The following is a 24,013-nucleotide window of genomic DNA, read 5'->3' on the forward strand; positions in this document are numbered from 1 at the left end:
CACCATATAAAATCCAGACGTTTTCTTTGGACTGAAAACTGGGATTTGCTTTATGGTGATTTATCTCGTGACTTTGTTATCGTGACGACCCAGACGAGTAATCACGGGCTGAACGGAGCCCGGTCAACGCTCGTGTCTATTCACTGCGGCTGGCTGAGACTATAAGTTTCTCAACACTGTTAACTGCATCACTGTTTTTCACTTGCAGGACAGTTCAGAGGTCACTTTTGGGTGCTGCTCTCGACTGATCAGTGATCATTGAGTGTAGCTAGTCACAAGCTTTTCCTATCCTGTTTACGATGATTTGTACCCGCCATCGCTATATATATCGAATGCTATAGCCGCTAGGCTTATATTGCACTACGACTTCCTTCGTTGGTCGATAAGAACCTAGCCATCTAGTATAGTCCTTTTGTTTATTTCAGTCTGTTTTAGATTTTAGTTTTGTTTAACTGTAAAAGAAAATCCTTGAGCAATTACTGTATACAGTAATTTCTTGCATAAAGACCTATAAGTGTGATTAAGTTGAAATCACTTTCAACTTAACTTTGTTTAAATCTTAAATTTCCATTAGGAATTGATGGAGATATCCGAGTCCGAAGATGCAATAACAATTTGTATGGAGAAATGTGCATATAAGCATTAAAAAATTTTGACAGCGCTTGTTGTTTAACAGTTGTACGCTAATGTAATTGACCAAAATGTCCTATGACGGCTTAATAATGTATGGCGCTGGCGAAGAAACTATTTATACTCGATATCGTCGTTTTGAAGGTTATCCGATGCCAGCAAGAGCACGGTCCTTCCTATCGACAATGCTATCATTTCAATCAAGCCGTTTATATTTTAAAAATGTTGTTGTTTAACATAATTCTCGTGCCAGTCAACCCGCGCGCCAGCCTTGAAATAGACAAAAATACGTCACGCGTGCTGATCGATAGCGAATGGAGGGGCGTTATAAAATCAAGGAAAAAATCTATACTCAACAAGTTACTGCACTTGTAGTAAAATACAGTTGTAGACTTCCGCGTAATAATTAGCCGCAGGATCGATCTCAGCAGACTTCGGATTTCTGTGTAATGATCGCATTGAGCAATTCAAGCGCTGCTGTCAACTGTCCAACATTAGATTAAATAGCTGACGTCTGAGCATGATGTATAGAGTCATTTACTTCGCGAGATGCTTGTATGGACCTTATTTTTTTTCTTCTTCTTCTTTTCGACGCATATGTGTAGTACAGCTGGGTTATCGCAACTGCGATATTTCTTCACTTTTTAAAATATAAGGCTGTTGTCGCCAGATAGCCTCTACACATAAGTAAAATTCCAAGAATGCCAACGGATAAGGACTATATTCTTGTTAGGGTTATTGCACTTGATATATAATTCAACATCACGTAATTTATTTTTTAATGTTGGACCATCCGCCATTTCATAAGTCATAAGTTCTATTATTAATTATTGTAAAGTTAATTTTCTTGTACACTATGGACAATGGAACCGATGATGAAGAAAAGAATTGAAATGATCTTTGAGACGACAAGAGTCCAGCACACTTTGTACGTCTTACGGAGTGGACCCGCAGCCGGCGGGGCACTTGGGCTGTTGCTGATGCTGCTTGTTGCTGCTGCTGGACATCAAATGAAACCGGCGACCTTTGACTTTATCACAGAGTCTCTCTTATTTCTCTCTCTGTTTCTCTTGGCTGGCCAAAGGACTCATTGGCTGGGAGTCATCCTGATGTTGGCCGGGGAGGGTGATGGACAAGGAGGAGGGCGTTAACGTCTTCTCGAGGCTGCCCCCCCTCCAACCACATTGACCGAAGAAGGAAAAAATGGGGGGCGAAAAGGAAGAAGGAGGATTCAAGGATTTTTTTTCGATTTCGGCGCTGGGATATAAAACGGGGTGGTAGGTCAACTGGTCCCATCCATTATAGCCTGTACAAATGTGCGCGGTGCGTTAGACTCGTTCGTGTTGTTGATGCGAGTGAACCACCCGTCTTAGTAGAGATCTCTGCTACTAATTGATTTTAGTTCAAAGTTAATTCCCATCAGTTATGCGTTCGGCCATCTTTTTGGTCACGGCGCTGGTCGCAGCCTCAACAGCCAGTAAGTTACACGCCAAAGTTATAACCGCATTGAATCTTCTTACTCTCAATTATTTTTAAGCGTTTATTAGTTTATTTTTCAGCCAGTTGTGATTTCATTTTACATTTTTTGGAAGTGATTGGATCATTTTTTTAAATATTTTATTCCCACTCGGTTTTAAAAGAGGGTCCGGGAGTGTGTTATTAAAGCGGTTTCTTGATGAGATGAAAATGAATACTTACATAATCTCGATCCGTTCGGTGGGTGTCAATCGCGGGCGAGAAAGCCGTTTTTATTGTTCTTGGATTTAGAGGTGGGGGCGATTTTGATTGGTAACGAATTTGGATTGAAAAGTGTCGTCTGCTTCATAGTTTTGTTTCAAAGCTTTTTTAGATTGAAGCAAAACGTATAACGTAATGACATTCGAAATTTATCTGAAGGTAAAATTTAATTTGAAATAATTTAATGTATTACCAAAGTATTTTTTAAAGTTAAAAGTTTATCTGGAAAACAATTGTATTGATTTGTGAAAAAAACTTGGTATTGGTAAACACAAAATTTCCTATTTTCCCTTTGGCTTCTAGATATATAACAGTTTAAAAAATTTCGATTAAAAAATCATTTCATAATCTTATAGTTTTAAAAACCAACTCAACTTTATTAGTCTGAAAATCATTCCAGTCTTGCTCCTGCATAAAATCACAAGTTTATCTGGAAAACAAGATCATGTCGATATTGGAACACATGGTACACACTACACATAAAACTTTCAGATTTGCTAACGAGTTTTCTTGAGCTGTAGTGTTGATCATTGTAGTTTCAACAGTTTGACTGTGCAAATGTGTCATCATTTGTCACTTTAAATGTCCTGATTTCCTTGGAGGAACAACAATGGAATGACTTGACGACAAACCATCACTCATGTTTAATATCTGAGATTTTTGAATGATTTTCAACTCTGATGTATATTCTAACTTTAATCTCTAAAAGTCTAATGCAATTAGAACATTTCAGGGCCAAGAGTGACATGCCGCTACACCGGCATCTCCTAGTTGTGACGTAGTGTGTAGGATAGGCCGTCGATCCTAACAAGTCAAGGTCGTTAGTTTTTTTTTCGTCAAATCTTTTCCGCCCAGCAGTTTTGTCCGGCTCTGTTATCCAGACAGGCCAGAGAGTAATGACTTGTCTGGTACATTTTTATTTCATTTCAATTTTAATTTTTTTTTTCTGGCCGCCCATGGGAACTCGATCCGATTGTTGATGCATGTCGCCAATCTGCGCATCAACTTTTTGAGATAATCTCATCCATTCCGGGATGTGCAGAGGACGTGCAATTCCAGATGGTTAACGAAGTTTGAACCCTTCAACTCTGAAAGCATCAGATTCATGGCTGGGGAGAAAACAAAAATTATTTGTCACATTTAAAATATTCAAATGAGCAATCCAGCTTTTCTAAAAACAGAATGAGCTCAAGTCAGCCAATTTTTTTTACTAGCGTATGTGTTTTTTTTCCCTCACTTAAATTGCCCAGTCATTGACAACTTTTTTGATTTTTTGAACTTTCGTTGTTGACCTCGCGGCCAGAGAAAAATATCCGAGACACATAATATCGGTCCGTTTCGACATGCAACCGAAAGATTGACATTGCACTCGGCTGTCGGTTACTAGCTCGAATTTTTTCCCTTGCGATAAATCTGTTTGTCCGTGGTCAAACGCACACACATGTCGATAAAAGCTGGGAGTCAAAACTCAAACGACACGCACCAGTGCGTACCCAATAACATTAGAATTCACGAAAAAAAACTAGAGCAGGTTTCCTGTTTGGATCGTGTGAATTTATATTTATCTATCACGTGAATGTACATGTAACTTTTATTTTTTTTTCATTTTTTTGCCCGGCAGCTCCGTGGGGTTCGAGGGCGAACCAGCAATGCGCTTCCTATTGCAAGGGTAAGTAACAAAAAATCGTCTAGTCCAGCGAAAAAAATGTTGGACATCAAATCTAATCTCGAAATATCTATTTCTGGAAATGGCAGAGGCCAGCAAGTTTCAATACAGCGTGGGCACAGTATACAGCTATGATTACACGGGCGAAACGGCGTCCAAAATTGGCGGCACTTCCGGCCAGGAGTCACGGCTCCACATCAGCGCCCAGGCCGAATTCCAAGTCGTCTCCCAGTGCGAATTTGTCTTGAAGGTGATTAGTTGAATTTATTTAAATCAATTAAAATGATATGCAATTAAATTTGATAATATTTTGGGATTTAGCTCAAACGAGTGACGCTTGAACAGTCGGATCCGGAAGATGGATCTGCCAAGTCGATCGCCCCTGGGTCGTCTCAATTCGCCGCCGGACTGGAACAGCAATCGCTCGTTTTCTCCTTCCAGGACGGCCAGATCGAACACCTTTGCCCGTCGGTGGACGAGCCCGTCTGGTCGCTCAACGTCAAGCGAGGCATCTTGTCGGCCATGCAGAATTCCATGCGCGATTTAGCCGCTTCTCAGCTGGTCTTTGAGGTCTGGCCGTCATTTTTTTTTTCAAATCGCCTAATTTTTATTCGATGGATTAAAAATGAAACGAATCGTCCGATTGCAGACGGACGTCGTCGGCCATTGCGAGACCAACTACACCGTGGAAGACCTGGGCCGCAACGGCGTCACCATCTCCAGAAGCAAAGACCTGCTGGCCTGCACCGGACGAAACGGCCAACACTCGGCCCCCATTTTATCCACGCCCTACAGTTCCGCCTCATCCATTCAGTCGCTTCCTCTTCTCAGGTATAAATCAAAAACGGAATTATTTTTCTTCTGCTGGCCAAAAAATTAAAAAATCAAATCAAATGAATTTGTAGGAGTGAGAACGAGTGCCAGCAGACGATCCGCAACCAATTGCTCGAGAAATCCGTCTGCACAGAGACTCACCTCTTCCGGCCGTTCTCCAACGGCCAGAGCGGCGCCTCCACCCGTATTAGTCAGACGCTGACGTACAGCAGCGAACGTCGATCCGATCAAGTTCCTTCCGGTAAATTTATTTATTTATTTTTTAATAAAATCAAATAATTACGCCATTAAAATTAATTATTTTTTAATTGCATCAACATAAAAGATTACAAGAAGAAAAAGGCCAGTCTCCTGTTTGACGGCCCCAACGCCCAAAAGACTTCCGGTTCCAGTCTGGCCGCCATCACGGAGATCCTGAACCTTCTCGTTGGAGAGTCTCAGGCCGGAATTTCACCGGAAACGCCCGCCCACTTTTCCCGATTGGTCGCCGCTCTCCGCAGCACCTCCTACTCTCAGCTGAGCGAACTCTTTGGCAAAACTCAAAATGCCCAGGCCAAGTAAATGACTGCGAATTGAATTCAATTGTTTTAGAAATCAAATTATTTTTTAAAATTCGAATTTGATTATAGGAAGTACCTGATGGATGCCGCTCCGCTGGTGGGCACGGCCGCCAGCTACGGACTCATGAGGGACATTATCCAGGAAGGTCTGCTCGCCGATTTGGAAGTGGACATGTGGCTGGCTTCGCTGGCCTTCCAGCCCAAACCCACGTTGGAAATGATTTCCGCCGTCTCGGTCCGTCCGTCTTTATTTATTTAATATTTTCTACCTACCGGGCCAAAAACATTTCCTAATTTTCTAATATTTTTTTTTATCCAGCCGTTATTAGCAGACAAGGCGACTGTCCGTCCCAAAGCCCTATTGTCCATTTCGGCCTTGATCCACACCTATTGCCGGACTCGTCCGTCTGGATGCCAAACGGAGGAGGCCGTCAGGGAGGCCGTCGTTCACATTGAGAACCACATCGGCATCGCTTGCCGTTCCCGGGACCCCGAAGAGCAAAACACGATCCTGCTGGCCCTGAAAGCCCTCGGCAATGCCGGCCAGGTCGTCTCATCCGCCGAAACACTAAAGAAATGCTACCAGGTACAAATTTCAAATATTTCAATCAGAAATTAATTCAAATTTTTATTCAAATTCCGCAGGAAGAAACAAATTCCATGGTGATCCGGCTGGCCGCCATCGACGCCATCCGTCGAGTGCCGTGCCACCTGGACGGCCGCAGCTCCGTTCTCTCCTTCTACCTGGACACTAAGCAGAATTCCGAGCTCCGCATAGGCGCCTACCTGGCCGCCATGCAGTGCCCGTCTGCCCAGCTGCTGGAGGAAGTCAAACAGGCGCTGACGGGCGAGAAGATCAACCAGGTCGGCTCCTTCGTCTGGACTCACCTGACCAACTTGCAGGAGACGAGCAGCCCGTCTAAGCAGGCCGTTCGCCAGCTGCTGGCCAACGAGTTCCTCCGCAACAAGTTCAACACGGACGCCCGCAAGTTCTCGCGCAACCTGGAAGCCTCCAGCTACTGGCCGGACCTCAACGTCGGCGCAACGGTGGAGAGCAACATCGTTTTCTCATCCCAGTCCTACCTGCCCCGCTCGGCCACTCTGAACCTGACGCTGGACCTTTTCGGCGAATCGCTCAATTTATTTGAACTTGGCGCCCGGCTGGAAGGATTTGAATCGCTGGTCGAGTCCTTTTTCGGACCCAGCGGATTCTTCCCCGACGATTCCATCCAGAAAGTGCTGGAAACTTTGCGAGGCAAACGGGCCGCTCCGCTGGACCAGCAGTCGCTCAACCAACTGTCCACCGTCTTCGACGTTAAGGGACAAATGGCCGACCAGCCGCAGGGCGATCTGTACCTGCGTGTCTTTGGCAACGAATTGCACACCCACCGATTCAAGGGGCTGGACCAATTGACGGGCAAAGCTTTCCCAAGTCCGCTGGCCATGCTGCTGGCGGCTGCCGGCCAGAAGGACGTCGATTTCAGCAAATCCATGTCCGTCTTGGACGTTTCTTACGTCTTGCCGACTGTCGTAGGTTTGCCGTTGACTTTGACGGCCAACGCGACGGCCACCGTGGCTTTCAAAATGGGCGGGACCTTCCAGACGGCCAGCTTGTCCGACGTCAAGGTGACTGGGCACGTCAAGCCCAGCGGTACCATCGAAATCAACGGATTGATGGCCGTTGACGCTTGGACGTTCATGCGCAGCGGAGTCCACGTCCAGAATGTCATGCACACGTCGACCGGCCTGTCCGGCAAGGTCATCATCCAAGGCAATCGATTGGTTTCCGTCCAGATGGACGCCCCGCAGGAGGCCACCAACACCTTCAGCTTCGATTCCCGGCTCTTTTTGCTTCAGGAAGACGGACCCAAGGCCGTCCAGCCGGACCAGAGGCCCCGAATTAACATGAAATCCTGTTCGCCGACTTGGTTCAGCCGGACATTCGGTGCCGAGCTCTGCGGTGAGCTGGACTTGTATCCCAGGACCCTGGACGGACCTCGAGGACCTTTGACCGGGCCGGCCCACGCCGCCCTTTTCCTCCGCAAGACGGACAAGCACAGCAGCTATCACTTGGAGTACAAACGTGAAGGCAGCCGGTCCGTCAGTCTCGTCATGGACACGCCCGATTCGTCCGTCAATCGTCGCCTCTCGGCCCAGCTGACGGCCGACCAGCTGGCCAATACTTTGAGGGCTTCTCTCGTCTGTCCGACCAATAGTTTGGATGTGACGGGCAAGTACGAGTACAACCAGTTGGTGAAGGGACTGGACGTCCTGCTGAGCCTGGACGGCGCCGAGTTGGTCTCACTCCGGACGGCCCTACGCACTGATCTCAAGGGCCCATCCGGCCGTTACGAACCGAACCTGGTCGTCAGCAAGCGCGGCCGGGAATTGCTCAACTTCCAGGGCTACTTCAGCTACGTGTCCGGCAACAAATACGGATTCGATTTCCAGCTGAAACACCTAACTGTCCGTCCCATTCGCCTGTCCGGTAAAACTTGAAACTGATCTCGTCCGTTTTTAAGATTCAAAATTGAATTTTATAAATTGAAATTTTTTGTGTCCAGGCGATTTCAGCAAAGATGGCGACAACAAACACGAATGGAGTGCCGGACTGAAATCCTACTTGCTGGACGCGACGCTGGCCACCACCATGCGCATTTCCGACAAATTGACGACGGCCAAGACGAGAATCGGCTACTCGTTGATGGAGGGGACCAGCCACAGTTTTGAGCTGTCCGGCAAATTCAACCGGGCCGTTAAAGGCTCGCTGAAGAAGACGGTCTTGGCCGGCATCGTCCAGAGTTCCCAGTTCCCGCAGTACAACGGTGATCTGTCCTGGGATCTGCAACAATCTGAAAACTACCTGGAGAACAACGTCCGGCTCAACGCCGGCGCAGACCAGTGGGAAGTCCAGCAGCTTTACTCTGTCCAGCCACGGGACGTCAACGTCCGTCTGGCCGTGACTTGCAAGCAACAGAAAGTCGATTTCTTGATCTACACTCTGTTCCAGCACACGGACACGACGGCCAGCAGCCAATCGGGACTGCGGCTGTCGCCCGGCAGGCAGTGGAGCGGCAAGCTGGACCTGACCCGCCAACACTTCCAGCCCGGCCGTCGTTACGGCGGTCGCCTCGAACTGATTTCGCCGACGGCCAGCCGCCAATTGCGGGCCGATGTCAGCCAAGAGACGGACAAGCGATGGGATTTGACGGTGGAATACTCGGCCGATCAGAAGATGGAAGCGTCCGTCTCGGCCGTCTACAAGGATCTCAGCGCCGGAATCAAATGCCAACACTCGGTCGAGGTGAAACTGCGCAGCTGGGCCGCCGATGAACTCGACCTGAACGGCCAATTCGTCGCCAGCCCCACCGACAGCCAGTTGAACCTGGACGGCCGCTACGGTGACCGCAAACTGTCCGGCTCTGTCGAATACGAGCACCGAGAAGAGCTGGACCATCGAGTCAGCGCCAAAATCATCCGCGACGATGAAACGCCCGTCTTCCAGGCCGATTTCACCATGAACGCCAAATCTCATAAATCGCTGGCCATCGACATCCAGGCCGTCCGCCATATCACGGTCGACGCCAAGATGTCGCCCAGTTTGGCCAGTGTCCAGGTCTACTGGAACAAGGACGTCGATCTGAGCCAATCCTTTGGATTCACCGGAAAACTGAGCGCCACCGGAGGCGATGCCCAGCTGAAATACAAATCTTGGCCGCCCATCCACATCAATGTGGACAAGATTGACAAGGATCTCAAAATCCAGCTGGAATGGAACGAAAATCAAGTGGCCATTTTGCGGATGGAACTTCTTCCCACCCGGACGGCCGGCCTCCTGACCACTCCCTTCGACGGATTCCGTCGCATCACTTTCGACAGCTTGCACCAAGTGTCCAGCAACGCCGTGGACGCCCAGCTGACGGTCGACTGGCAGCGGGATCGATTCACCGTGTCGGTGACGGGCAGCAAGACGTCCGACAACGTCCAGGGATCTTTCAAATTGATTTCGACTTTTGCCCAGCTGGAGAACGTCGGAGCCGAATTCCAGGCCCTGGCCAGCCAGCCGATGCACCGCTACAGCTTGGCTGTCCAGCACGGCGATCGACGGGCCGAACTGTCCGCCGATTACCACCGGAAGGAATTCACTTTCAAGAGCGCGTCCGTCAGCCTGGCCACGCCCTTTTCCGGCTACGAGGCCTTGAAGGCCAGCGTCGTTCACAACCAGGTGGTGTCCGGCTTCCAGACGGACATTAAGGTAGAAGGACCTTTCGCCAGCCGTGCCGGCATCACCGTGTCCAACAAGAAGGTCAAATCCGAGACGGCCGGTAACTTGGCCGTCACCACCAATTTTTCGGTGCTGGAAACTTTCACGACTTCGTTCCAGCTCTTCAACAAGCCGCTGGAAAAGAAGCTGACCGTCAGCGGAGATCTCAACGGCCAGCAGATGACTGCCCGCGCCTTCACCAACTTTGCGGATCGAAAATTCCGCGGAGATTTGCACGTGTCCAGCCCGTTCGCCGACGACATCCGGGCCACTGTGAACCACCGCTACGAGGGCCAGCTCCTTGAGAGCCAAGGATATCTCAGCTGGGCCAAGGAAAAGGAAATTCGAGTCGATGTAGATGGACAGTTCGCAGCCGGACAGGCCGTCCTTAACGCCACCGTATCCACCCCTAATTGGGCGGCTAGCGGTCGGCTGGACCACAAGAAAGTTGCTAGCAAAATGGACACTTTTGCCGAGGCGGAATTCAGCGGCCAGCGGGTGACTTTCACCCTGAACGGGCAGAATCTCGAGCTGGACAACATCCGCCTGGAATCGAAATTGACAACTCCGTTCCAGGGATTGGAAGACGTCCGGCTGAATGTGCTGCACCGACGAGACGAACAGAAAACGACGACTCTGATCAAGACGGCCCGGAAGCAGGCGGAAATCACCCTGGAACACGACGTCGAGTACACGGACCTCTTCAACTGGGTCAACCGGCTGGCCGTCAGGACGCCGTTCGACGGCCTGTCGTCCCTGACCATCGACTCGAAGCAACTGTGGACCAACGTGCTGGAACACGACGGCCAGCTGCAGATCAACGGCAAGCGGGTGACTGTCGCCCTGAAGGCGGACAAGAGTCAGCCGGGCAAATTGACGGCCAGCGGCTCTTTGGCAACCAGCTGGTCGGAAGACGTGACTTTCGAGCTGACGCATTCCGACGACGGGCAGAAATTCCACCCGACGCTGGTCATCCGCAACGGCAACGGCCAACCCATCCGGTTGGAGACGGCCTACAAGCGCGGCCCTAACAATCCCAGTCTGACGGTTGAGGTCATTTCGCCCCTGTCCGAGCCCCTTAAACTCTCGGCCGCTTACGTCAACAGCCTGCCCGTCCAGACGGCCAATCTGAGCCTCAACTGGAACGGAGATCAAAACATCGACTGGACACTTGACTGGGCCCTGGCCGCTTTGCAGTCGTCGGTCAAGACCCGACTGTCGACGCCGTTCAGCCGCAACAACCGGATCGAGGCGGACGTCGCCTACGACGTGACTGGGCAGCGGAAAACGGCCACTGTTCTCTTGAGACGGGACGATCAAACCGTCAGCCTGGAGGCTTTCGCCGCCGGCCAAGGATCGGCATACCAATCGGAATTGGTCCTGTCCAGCTCCTTTTACCAAACGGTCAAAGCCAGCGCCGTTGTGGACGTCGCCGGAGCCCGGGCCAGCCTCAAACTGGACCGCGGAAGCAGTCAGATCCACCTGCACGGTGCTTTGGCCATGACGGCCGCCCAGACGGCCGTTACGGCCACTCTTGAGACGCCGTTCAGCGCCCTGCGTCTGGTCAAAGTCGACGCCTCTCTAAAATCCAACCGGGAATTGCAGCTGGGCATCGATTTCGACGGCCAGAAAATCTCTCTGACTGGATCGCATTCTTCTGGGCCGGCCAAAGGTTCCTTGAGGGCCAGCCTGAAGACCCCATTCACTGGAATCCAGTCCGGCAGCGTTGATGCGTCTTACGATGCTTCCGGCGCGGTCAAAACGGCCTCGTTGACCCTGTCCAGGAATCACAACGTCATCCAGGCCTCTGGCCAAATCACCCTGACTGGGCCAGTCAAGCTGGCCCTCAACGTCCGGGCTCCGTGCTGCGGAATTCAACACCTGGACGTGACCGGCTCGTACGACGAGTCGGCCGAGAGCAAATCGGGACATTTGAAGCTGGACCTGAACGGCGAAAAGTACCAGCTGGATGGCAAATTGATTCGGAGCGACGGGACGGCCGAAGTGGCCCTGAAATCCATGACCGGATACCAAGGCTACGAGCAGGTGGTCATCAACGCCAAATACGACGTCCGTCTGCCGGCCAAGACGGGCACGATTGTCTTCAGTAAGAACAACGAGCGATTCCACTTTTCCGGAACGGCCGACGCCCGCAGCGTCGTCCTGGACCTGACCACGCCCATCGTGCCTTTGAAATCCGCCCGGTTGGAGGGCCGTTTCGACGCCGAGACGGCCACGCTGACCCTCGTCCGCAACGAGGAGGTCATCAAGGTGACGGCTGGCGGATCGTTCGGCGCAATGCTGGGCAAACTGGACTGCGGACTGGAAACGCCTTATTCTGGCTGGGAAAACCTCCGGGCCGAATTGGTCTACGATTTCCAATCGCCCAGGAAGTTGATGGTCCTGGACGCCGGATCCTTCCGCACCGAAATGGAATGGAACGGACGCCGTTTGGTGGTCCGTTCCAACACGCCCATCGTCGGCTACGAGCAGCTGGAACTGACCGGCGACTACGCCCTGGACAACCGCGAGCTGCTGGCCGCCATTTTCCTGAAGAAGAACACGGAAACCATCGAAATTCGCTTCAACGGCCTGCTGGACTTGGCCGGCCAACAGGCCTCGTTCGAGTTCCAGTCGCCCGTGCCTTTGGTGCGGATGGTGTCCAGCAAACTCAAGTGGGAAGCCGGCCAGGGTGAGAGCAAATCGTTCAACATCCAGGCGGCCAGAAATGAAATGACTTTTGAGCTGGAAATGAACGGCCGTTTCGTGGCGCACAATTCCGCGTTGACGGTGGCCGGACGGAGTAACATCCAAGGATGGAATTCCGCCTCGCTGTCGGCCGCCTACGACGTCCGCACGTCCGTCTCGGCCAGTTTGAATCTGGAGAAGAATGGCGTCCATCAATCGTTTGCCGGACGCGCCAAATTCGACGACGAATCGGCCGTTTTAACGGTCCAGACGCCGTTTGAAGGTATGCGCACGCTGGGCATGTCCGGCAGACTGGTCGACGCTTCCAAAGTGAACGTCAGCAGCGACCGGACGGCCACTCTGCACCTGGAAAGAGATGGGCAGTCGCAAGACTACGCCCTGGCTCTCAGCTTCGACGCCCATTCGGCCGCTCTGAGCGTCGAGACGCCGTTCCGCAACTACGAGAAGATGTCGGCCCGAGTCCGCTTCGTGCTGGACAGGCCGCAAAGGACCCTGAACCTCGTCGTCAAGAAGAACAGCCACCGAATGGAATTTAACGGCCAGGCCGGCAGCGGAGAGGCCGAATTGAAGTTGTCCAGCACCTTGAAAGGCCTTGAAAACGTTTTGATGGCCGGCCGTTACGACCTGGCCTCGACGGCCAAGACGATGGCTCTCAAGCTCATCCTCAACGAGAAGATGGTCCAGCTGAACGGGTCCGTCGAGGGACTGAAAGTCGCCATCGACTTGACGACGCCTCTGGCTGGATTCGAGTTTGTCAGTCTGACCGGCGACGTCCAGCTGTCGGCCAAAACGGCCCGTTTGATGCTGGAGCTCAACGGCCAGCGCTACGAGGCCAGCGGATTGCTGACGGACCGGAAATTGATGGCCCAAATCAAGACGCCCGTCGAAGGTTTCCAGGTCACCGACATCAACGGCCGCTGGAACGAGAAACAAACGGAATTCGGACTGACCAGCTCTTGGCTGGGCAAGATGATCGTTTCGACCGAATACGAGCTGGACAGCAGTTCGCTCCAGTTCGGCCGTCTCGTTCTCAATCACAACGGCGTCCGTTATCGCAACGAATTGGTGGCCAAACTGGCCGATCCCTGGACCGGAGGAGAATTCCTCCTGGATGTCCAGCTGCCTTTGGACGGCCTCCGCAACGTGACATCCACCCTGACCTACGACCTGGCCTCATCTGAAAAATCTCTGTCCGTCACGCTGGACACTTCCACCGTCCACTACGAGACGACGGCCAGCGCTAGTTTGGACAGCCAGTCCGGCAGGGCCGTCCTCCACGTCCAGACTCCGGTGGCCAGCTGGGAAGAGATGGACCTGAGCGCCGGCTACGACCTGGCCAAGAGGACCGTCTTCGTGCTGGGCGAACGCAATGGCAAGTCCGTCGTCTTCGTCCAGGGATTGGCCACTTTGTCGGCCATGTCCAGCATCCTGTCGTCCTCCATCCGCGTTCCGGCTCTGTTGAACGACGACATCGAGATCGTGGCCGCCTACAACATCGGGCCGGACTCGACCGATGCCAAGATCAAGTACTGCGCCCATGAGGTCCTTTTCGACGGGCAAAAGAGCGCCAACTGGACAACGGCCATGGCCACCGTCTCCACCACCTTCGACCAGCTGCAGAGCGCCCAGATCAACTGGAACGTGGCCAAGAAGACGGCCTCTCTGCACCTGAACGGCCTGAAAGCCACGCTGGACGGGCGCATTCAGAGTGCCCAGGAAGTTGGCTTCAAAGCCACTCTGTCCGACCCCGTGCTGGGCACCCACTCGGCCGAAATGGAATGGAACATCCTGGCCGGCAAATTCACCGGCCGGGCCGAGTACAAAAACGGGCAGAACCGACGATTTGGAGCCAATTCGTCCGTCAATTTCTCGGCCGAAAAGGGAGACTATCAACTCACTATCCATACCGGGCAGGCCCAGCTCGGAGATGTCCAGCTCATCGGTCGCTGGGCTTCTGACGAGAAAATCAAATCCGAATCGGCTCTCCACTGGGCCGGCGTCAAGAAATTCGAGGCCGTTTTCGACGGACAATTTTCCGTCCTCCGGTCGGTCGCCGGATTGACCCTGTCGTCGCCCACCATCCGCCCAGTCAAAACTGAAATTCAATACGATTTCTTGTCCGCTCAGAAATCCGTCAAATTCAACCACAATTCCGTTTTCCAGTTGAGCGCCGTGCTGGCCACGGAATCGATGATCAGCTGGAACGGCAAAATCGACGTGACGGCCAGATCTGAAAAATACTCGGTGACGGGCAAGTGCAACATGGAGCCCAACGTCTACGTCAAGGAATTCATGATCCAGCTGGAAAATATCGACCTGCCCGTCTCGGAATTGCGGATGACCATCCAGGAACGCGACCAGAGGATCGTCGTCAACGCTTCCGTCAACGGGCCGGCCCTGGAGGACGAGCTCATGTTCCACGGACACTACGACACTAGCCTGGGCATGAACGCGTCCGGCAAGCTCAGCTGGGCAGCCGACAAGAACATCCAGGCCAATTTCCTGATGAGCGCGGCCGAATTGACGGCCGAATTGTTGACTCCGTTCGCCGGGCTGGACAAGACCAGCCTGTCGGTCAAATACGATCTGGGCCAGCAGAAGCAAACCCTGGACTCGGTTTTCCTGTGGTCCGGCCGCCAAATCACCGGCTCGGCTAATTGGGAATCGATGGACGGCCTGGTCTTTTCTGTCCGTTTCACGACGCCCTTCCAGGGATTCGAGGAGGTCGGACTCCGCGGGACTTTCCTGGCCGGCTCCGACTACACCACGACGCTCTACTACACCCGGGCCGGCAAGGTGATCGACATTCAAGGCAAATTGACTTCCAACGCGGCCGGATCGACGGCCAGGATCACGTTCGCCGGCGAGAAGGAGCAGCTGTCGGCCGTCGTCGAGTACGACGTCCGTCAGCCCAAGAAGACGGCCTCGTTGACACTGAGTCGAGGAGCCAATCAGCGCCTGAGCGTGACGGCCGTCGGCGAGTTCTCCGACAAGATCAACGCCATCCTGTCCGTTGAAACCTCGTCCACTTTGCCCGTCAGGATCAGTTTGGAGATGGACCCCATCGCCGTTGAGAAAAACGGCCGTCTAACCGTCGAGTGGGGCCAGCAGCAGAAGCTGGAACTGATGGGAAGCGGCTCGATGACCAAGACGGGCAGCAAGTTCCGTCTGGCCGCTCAGACTCCGTTCGAGGGCTTCAAAAAGATCCTGGTCAACAGCCGGATGAACCAGAAAGTCGTCGAATTGTCCGTCGAGTACGGCCGCAACCGCAAAGTCCAGCTCAACGGCCAGTACCGCTGGGATCCGAAATTGTCCGTCTACTCGTTGAACGGAACTCTAGCCACACCTTGGCTGGAACACGCCCTGGCCGGGCAGAGTTACCTGGATCTGAGCAACGGAGTCCACTGCTCCGTCTCCTTCAGTCCAGCGGCCGAAAAGGCCTACAACATTAACGCCACTTACCGCAAGTCCGGCTCGTTTGAAGCCTCGGTCCAGTCGCCCGTCGACGTCCTCCGCACTGCTGGAATTTCAGGAGCCTTCGAGACGGACAGCCGGAAATCCTCCAAGAGATTCGCCGTCGGCATGGAATACAACGGCCGCCAGGCTTCGATGGAAGGCCGTCTCAGCGGCCTCAACGCCCGCAACGCTTTCGTCAAAGGCTCCTGGAACAACCAGGCCATCACGCTGGACACCTTCTACCAGAATGACCAGGCCGGCTTCAAGATGGCCGCCAACGTCACCACGCCTTTCCAGGGATACCAGAACTGGGCCGGCCGTTTCGAGCGGACCAAAAAGGACTTGCAGTGCCAAGCGACGCTTCATTTAATGACGCCGTTGCCGGCCCTTCCGTCCATCGACGTCACCATTCAGACTCTCCTGGAAGCCGGAAAACGCCTGGAAATCGTCACTTCGGCCAGCGCCCTGGGCCAGACCGGCCGGGCTAAATTGCAAGTGTCCAAGAGCGTCAAGACGTACCTGGGCTCGCTGGAGCTGGACATGCCTTTCATGGAAACTCTTCCGTCGGCCACCATCCGGGCCGAGTGCCAAATCGACGGCTGGAAAAACGTCGTGTCGACAGTGACGGCCGGAGTGCCGGCCGGCGAGTACACGGTCAAGGGCTCCATGCTGATGGGCAAGTCCAGCTTGAACCTCAACGCCGGAATCAAGACGCCGTCGTTTGCCAAGTCGATCGAGATGGGCGCCGGATACAACGCCGACAACCTGGACCTGGTCCAGGGAGAGATTTTCGTCTGGGACAACAAATTCGAGGGCCGTTACGAGAAGCGCGGCCATCAGATCAGCGTCGAATTGAGTTCCAACCTGCCGGACCTCAAGCTGGCCCACAATCGGCTCAACTTCGAGGTCAATTACCGATCGCCCCGTCAACTCCAGTCGTCCGTCTCTTTCATCACAGTCCAGAGGAGTCACACCCTGTCCGTCTCTTACCAGCTGGCCGGCAGTAAATTCACCGGGCAGCTGGACCTGGACAGCCCCGTGTTCCAGTCGAAGAAGACTCTGTCGCTCAAGCTCAACTACGCCAGTCTGGCCGCCATGACGTTCGACGGCAAATTTGTCGACGGGCAGAGCACCTGCGAACTGACGGGCGTTTTCCGTCTGTCCGGCGGAACTGTGCACAGCCAGGCTAAATTGTCCTGCCCCATGTTTGGCACGGTGTCCGTCGAAATCACTGGCAGTCCGGCTGAAGGTAAATTGACCGTCACTGCTGGCCCGTCCGTCCATCGATTGGGCTACAAACTGAACGCCGCCAGCGACGGATATGACTTCACCATCAACGCCGAGTCGCCCGTCTTCAAGCCGGTGCATTTGCGCGGAATTTGGATGCTAGGCGACGCCCAGCAAGGCCAAGCCTCTCTGACGGTCCGTCACGGCGAATCGGCCCATTCCGTTCTGGCCGATTATTTGCGTTCGGCCGGCGACAAAACGGCCGGCTCCTTCAGTTTGGCATCTCCTTTCTTGCCCGGCGGGCAGGCCAGCCTCCAGTTGCAGTACCAGCCGTTCGATTTGAACGTCCAACTGGACATGATGGGCCAATCGCATCGTCTCACTGGACTCTTGCAACGCTGGCCGGGCCTCAACGGCCGCCTTCAACTCGACTCGCCTCTACTTCCCTGGAAAACGGTGGCCCTGAGCGCCCAGGCCGAGCGAAACGTCCGAGATTTCCTGCACGGACGGGCCAACATCACGGCCAGCTACGGAGAGCAAAGCCTTGGCCTGGCCGGCCGTTTCCGCTACTCCCAGTGGAGCGACTTTGAAGGAACGGTGGAACTCAACACGCCGTTCCAGGGACTGACCATGGCCCGCGCCGACGTCCAGCTGACGGCCATCAACGCCCAGCGAGTCAACGCTTCCGTCAGTTTCCAGTCATCCCACGTGGTTCTGCCCCGGGCGTCCTTCAACGTCCAATACCAACTGACCCCGACGGCCCTGGACGCCTCGGCCACTTTGAACACGCCGTTCAGTCGCTGGGAGACGGTCGGGCTGGCCCTGAGCGTTCCGCTGGTCCTCAACGACGCCAGAGCCCTGGCCTCCCTATCGCTGCCCGGCTCGAGCTATTCCGTCTCCGGAATGGCTTCCGTCGGCCGCCGCCAGTTCCTGACGGAATGGAAAGTCGACTACGCCGGCCGGCCATTCGCCGCTGAGGTCGTCTTCAAGGCCGACGAGATCTACCAGGCCAAAATCGACGTCCAGACGCCGTTCAGGGGCTTCGAGAAATACCTGTGGGACGTCAAGGGCCAGGCGGACGTCCGTCGCTGGGGAGAGGCGACGGCCTTCCTGGACTGGAACGGCAAACGGATCGAGTTCAGTTCCAACGTCAAAGCCGAGCCGCTGGCCTACATCGCCGTTGTCCAGCTCAACACGCCATTCGTAGATTTCGAACGCTACGCCGTCCACCTCCGATTAGAAGGGACGGACCGCAAGACTCTGCAGGTCGAGCTGGAATCGCCCGGCATGCGGGTCGGGGCCGATTTCGATTATTCCTTCAATTCCGTCACGGATTTCGTGGGCAAAGCTTCGATCCGGACGCCTCTGTCCGGCTACGAGTCCTTCACCCTCCACCTGTCCAACCAGCTGGGCAAGTCTTCCTATTCGGCCAACGCCGAGGCCCGTTTCGCCGACTACGGACTGGCCGCCAGCGTCGAGGGACTCGTCAGAGACGGCGGATTCCAGGCCCAAATGGACGGACGCTACAACGATAGGGTGGTCGTCCTCAAGGCCGGCGGTTCGCTGGACCACAAGCGGGTCACCTGCAACGTGGACCTGGTGACGCCCTTCGAAGAGCTCAAGACCCTGGAGAGTTTTGTCCAGCTGGAAAAGGATCTGGGCGAGAGCAGAGGATTCGGATTGAGTGTCAATGGCCGCCAGTTGATCCTGGTGACGCTGGCCAAACAGCCGGACGGACTCCAAGTCCTCCAGGTCAAGAATCCTTGGCGCCCGGTTGACCTTTCTTATTCGTGGGAGAACAGCGCCGATTTGATCCACTATCAGGTCCAGCTGTGCTGGGATCTCAACCGGCGCAGCTTGGCCACCCTGGGCGGGCGAGTTGTCGTTAAAACGTCGTCGTACGGACGCCGGATCAGCGTCAAGACTGTGACTCCTCGCCGGGAATGGTCGATGGACTACGCGCTGGAATTGACGTCCAGCAAAGTGGACCATTCCGTCAGCCTTTCCTGGGCGGCCGACAGGACCGTAGGTTACCGGGTCCTGGCCGAAAACGCATCCAGCCGACGCCGCACTCAACTGAGCGGCTCGGTTCGACTGGACTTGCCGGCCCGATCCTTCCAGCTGGAATCCGCCCATTCCGACGGTGAGACCACGGCCACTCGGGTGGAATTCCAGTGGAACGCCGCTAAAGATCCTTCCAGGCGTCTGGGCGGTAGATTCGAAACCCGCCAGGGCCGTCAGGTCCGCCTGATTTTCCTCCATCCGGAACTGGAACGTGACATCGTCGTCCAGGGAGAATTCGACCGGATGAATGACGGCCAATTGACTGGCAAAATGGAGTTGATCTATTCGCCGCTGGAAGAGCATCGTCTAACCATCGTCGGATCGACAACCAGACAAGAAGCCGGGCGGGCTGTCCAGCTGGCCGTTTCGCATCCGGCTTCCAACACTGACGTCCACCTGGTGGCCGACGGCCAGAAAACGACCGGAGTTGAATTCCGAGCCCGTCTGGACTACAAGGATCGCTCCAAAGTGTCCCGTTTCCTCCAGCTGGCCGGAAGAGTTTTGCCGGAGCAGAGACGCGTCGATTTCGAGGCCCGGACGGCCGAGAAATCCCTGAGCTTGACCAACGCTTTGACCACATCCGGCAGCTCTTACGCCCTGGCGTCCAGGACTTTGGTCAACGACGCCCAGACTTTGATCCTGGACGCCCGTCTGGAAACCTCGTCGCTCCGCCCAACTTTGCAGATCGGTGGCTCTTACGCCGGAGGCAAATCCTTCAACTTCCTGGCCGGCATGCCGGACAGACGCGAGATCACCGTCAGGGCCGTCCGCGACATCCACGGACGGGAAATCACTGACGGCCACTTTCAGATCAAATTGAACCGGACGGACCTCCTGTCGTCGAGACTTTACTGGCGCTGGGCTTCCGGAGCGGAATTGCGCGATGCGGCCGTCGACGGACTCGTCAACGTCCTGGCCGCCTGCGAATCCTTCGCCGACGATCTTGCCAATTTCGCCACCAGCGAGTGGACGGACAAGCGTTCCACTTTGACCCCCGCGGCCCGTCTCATTTCCCAACGGCTGACGGAGAGCCTGAACCGCGAGCTGGACACTTTCCGCTCGGAATTCAAACAAATGGCCGTCGAGTTGGTGGACATGTACGAACGGAACGATTTTTACATCCAGAACGTCGTCGCCATTATGAAGCAGGTGACGTCGCTGGCCCAGCCTTTCATCGACCGGACCGTGGCCAACATCCAGGCCATCAGCCGGACCATCATCGGCGAAACTGCCGTCTTCTACCGGGCGGCCGTCAGCACTTACAATTACTTGGCCCAGGTGGCCATGTCCGGCTACCAGCAGTTGTCCGGCTACGTTTCCAGCGGAGTGACGGAAGTGGCCCGCTATTACAGCCAGCTGGCCGGCGAGGTGATGAGGTGTTTGATCCACTGCGAGTCCGTCGTGTCGGCTGCCTTCCAGCGCCTTCAGTTCATTTTCCAGAATTACGCCGGCCGTCTCGAGTCCGTCGTCATGCAGCAAGTGGACGAAATCCGGACGCAATTGATCGAAATGGCCAATTCTTACGCCGAGATCTTCCAGCCCTACACCCAATACTTTTACGCCTGGACCGAACGTGCCCGTCTCTTCTACTTTGAAACTTTGGCCAACCTCAACGGTAAATCGAATTAAATTCAATTTTATTATCGAAATTTAGATTTAAATCGCATTGAATCATTTCAGATATGCGCCAAATGATCCACGACCGTTTCATGACCTACCCCCTGTTCCAGCGCGTCTATTCCGTCTACCTGGAATACGCCAGTTGGCTGGAAGAGTTCCACGCCCAAGATTACATCGACGATTGCATCACTTACCTCAACCAGTAATCATTTTTGATTATTTTTGAAAAATTATAACTGGGCAGATTTAATTGATTTAATGTCATTGAAGGATCAAGGAAGAATGGAGGCAACGGATCAAATTGATGATGGCCCACTACCAACCGCTGATTGATCCTCTAGTTCAGGCCTACCAAGGGCAGCTGGACGCTTTGAAACAACTGCCGGCCGTCATTTACATCAACACGGTCGTCGACAGACTCGCCCAGCAGTTCAACGAATTATCCAAATTGGTCGAATTGGAAGCTGGACTCCGCCAAGTCTTGCGCGACGTTCTCCAACATGCCGACCGGCTCACCGGACAGCTCCTCAAGGATCTTAAAGTATTGTTTTCTAAAAATTAATCCAGCGGATTAAATGGGCAATTAATTCAATAAAATTTATTTTATCCGTTCAGGGCTCATTGAGTTTCCCAATGAAACCAACTGTCGTCATTGACTGGGAATCCGGTCGGCTGGAATACTCTCAGAAGTTGCCGTTCACCTGGGAAGATTTCGGGCAATTGCCGCGCATCCGGGAGCTTCCGCTGCTCCGCAAAATGGCGACGGCCAAGAAGAATTTCATCCGCGAAGTGGACGTCACCCAGTTCTACTTTACTACCATGAACCTGCTGGCCATCTACCGGCCCATGCGGATCGGTTCAATCCTTCCGCCGTTCGGCAGCCGGGCCTTTGTGGCCGGCACTCAGCACTACATGACGTTCGACCGGCGCTTCTACGAGTTCGCCGGCGAGTGCAGCTACCTGCTGGCCAGCGATTTTCTGCGCAACGATTTTAGCGCCGTCGTCAACTACGTGGGAGCCGGAGGCAAAGTCACCCGCAAATCCCTGACGATCCTGAGCGACAACCGACAAGTGGAAATCGATTCCGGCTTCCGGGTGACCCTCAACGGCCGCAAAATTGAAATGCCGCTGATGTACGAGTCGACCAGCATTGTCAGAGACGGGCAGCGCCTGATTGTCACCAACAGCAAATCCGGATTCCGGGTGGATTGCAACTTGTACCGCGACATCTGCACCGTCCAGGTGACGGGCTGGAGTTTCGGCAAGACGGGCGGCCTTTTTGGCGTCTACAACAACGAGCCGGCCGACGATTTCCTGACGCCGTTCCGCCAGCTGAGATCCGACGACGAGGTGGACAGTTTCGCCAACAGCTGGAAGGTGGGCACGTCCCGCTGTCGGGTCCGCAACTTTGCCGTCACCCGGCCGGCGGCCCCCAACGCCCGCAACAGTCGCCTCTGCGACCAGCTCTTTGCCGACGAGTCGTCCGTCCTGAGGCCCTGCTTCCAGATGGTCGACCCGGCCCCGTTCGCCCGCATGTGCCTCAACGACTTGACTGGGCTGGAGAATAGCCCCAAAAAGGAGACGGGCGTCTGCACGGCGGCCGCCGCCTACGTCAGCGAGTGCCGATTTGCCGGCCTGGATCTTTTTGTTCCGCCGCAGTGCGTCCGCTGCGAGCTGGAAGACGGAAAAGTCATCGGTTCCGGCGAGATTAAAACGTTCCAGAACGACGCCCCTCGCTCTGCCGACGTCGTTTTCATCGTCGACCAGAAGCCGTGCCTCAACGGCACCCGATTGGCCCATCTGCCGGCCGCCATCGACGCCGCGCTGAGGGAGCGCGGGATCCAGCAGAACCGGTTCGCCGTCGTCAGTTACGGCGGACGCGGCGACGAATTGTTCCAGAAGCCGCACGTCCGTACGGTCGAAGGCGGCCAGATCTGGTCCAATCGCAAGGGCGTCCAGTCGGCCTTGGAAGACCTGCCGTTGGCTGACCACCAGTCGACTCATCCGTCGGACGTCCACGCGGCCCTGCGCTACGCCGTCAATTTGCCATTCCGTGTGGGCGTGTCCAAGCAGTTTGTCCTGGTCTCTTGCGGCGGAAGCGAGTGCCAGGCCGGCTCCTACGCCGACACCCTGACCCTCCTGATTGAAAACGACGTCAAACTCCATTTGCTCCAGCCCAGGGACTTTGTCGTCAAAGGCAAAAATAGTTCCGACGAGTTGAAGGTGAAAAATGAAATTTTGTAAATTTTATTTGATCCAGCGGAATAATTTTTTTAATTTTTTAAATATTTTAAATTCAGAACGTGTTTGGATTTGATGCGGAAGAAGTTTACACGGTGCGGAATATCCGCAGTCTGAAAGGCGACCGGGAGCTGAGGCGTCAGCTGGCCGTGCCCAAGGACTTTTGCACTCCGCTGGCCCTGGAGACGAACGGAACCCTTTTCGATTTGAAGAAGATGATGGCCGGACAGCAGCAGCAGCAAATCAAGAAATTTGTCGACATCTTTGCCCGGCGGGTGGCCGTCACCGGTGAGCCGAGCCCGTGCCAGCGCTGCGATTGCATCGGCGACCGCGACGGAATCGGGTCCATCCTCTGCCAGCGTTGCGTCTCGCCCATCATGGAACGTCTTGACAAGGTGAGAATTTAAAAAAAAATTCAAATGGGATTATTTAATTGATTTACATTTAATTGAATTACATTTAATTTAATTTAATTATTTTTTTAAAAAAGGTCTGGGAGCAATTGACTTACGAGAATGAAATGGCCAGCGCGGCCGATGTGGAAGACGTCACCGTCGCTCAGATCCAGGACGTCGCTTTGCTGGACGCTCCGCAGGACAAGCTGATGGGCAGACTCGTCGTGGCCAGCCCTACCACACCCTTGCAAAAGTGATAAACTCGAATTTTCCACCAATTAGGTTGCTATCACCGGTGGTGCTGTCAACGCGTGTGCCACACAATTTTCCTAGTAATTTGTTATTCGTTTCCCCTCCCCCTTTAGTCTATATTTGATTCACTTCTAATAGAATTATCCTCTTTGGAAAGAAAATACTTGAAAGCTTTGTATATTAGTCGTTTTTACAATGATATTATTTAGTTCAATGTAGTAGTACAACATCAACAACCACATGATTATCTGTTGTTATTCTGATTTTGATGGGCGTTTATTTTTATCCAATTCAATACACTCTTTCTATCCAATTGGTTAAACATCATTTGCAATTTTTGAATGTTGATTCGATTGCA

The 24,013-nt window shown here is 53.9% G+C and overlaps 1 protein-coding gene across 1 annotated transcript; it reads left to right on the forward strand.

Annotated features, from left to right (window-relative positions):
• The first annotated feature begins 1,918 nt into the window (after positions 1–1,918).
• Positions 1,919–23,968, forward strand: LOC124208089. Its single transcript, XM_046605806.1, has 16 exons — positions 1,919–2,107; positions 3,989–4,036; positions 4,123–4,283; positions 4,355–4,603; positions 4,683–4,864; positions 4,939–5,108; positions 5,193–5,424; positions 5,497–5,662; positions 5,747–6,013; positions 6,073–7,915; positions 7,992–20,762; positions 20,828–20,969; positions 21,038–21,308; positions 21,383–22,990; positions 23,068–23,403; positions 23,499–23,968. The coding sequence occupies exons 1-16, from the start codon at positions 2,056–2,058 to the stop codon at positions 23,658–23,660; spliced, it is 18,660 nt and encodes a 6,219-aa protein (XP_046461762.1). The 5' UTR covers positions 1,919–2,055; the 3' UTR covers positions 23,661–23,968.
• The last annotated feature ends 45 nt before the right edge of the window (positions 23,969–24,013 follow it).

This window comes from Daphnia pulex, chromosome 2, assembly GCF_021134715.1.
Source record: "Daphnia pulex isolate KAP4 chromosome 2, ASM2113471v1".
NCBI classification, from domain to species: Eukaryota; Metazoa; Arthropoda; class Branchiopoda; order Diplostraca; family Daphniidae; genus Daphnia; species Daphnia pulex.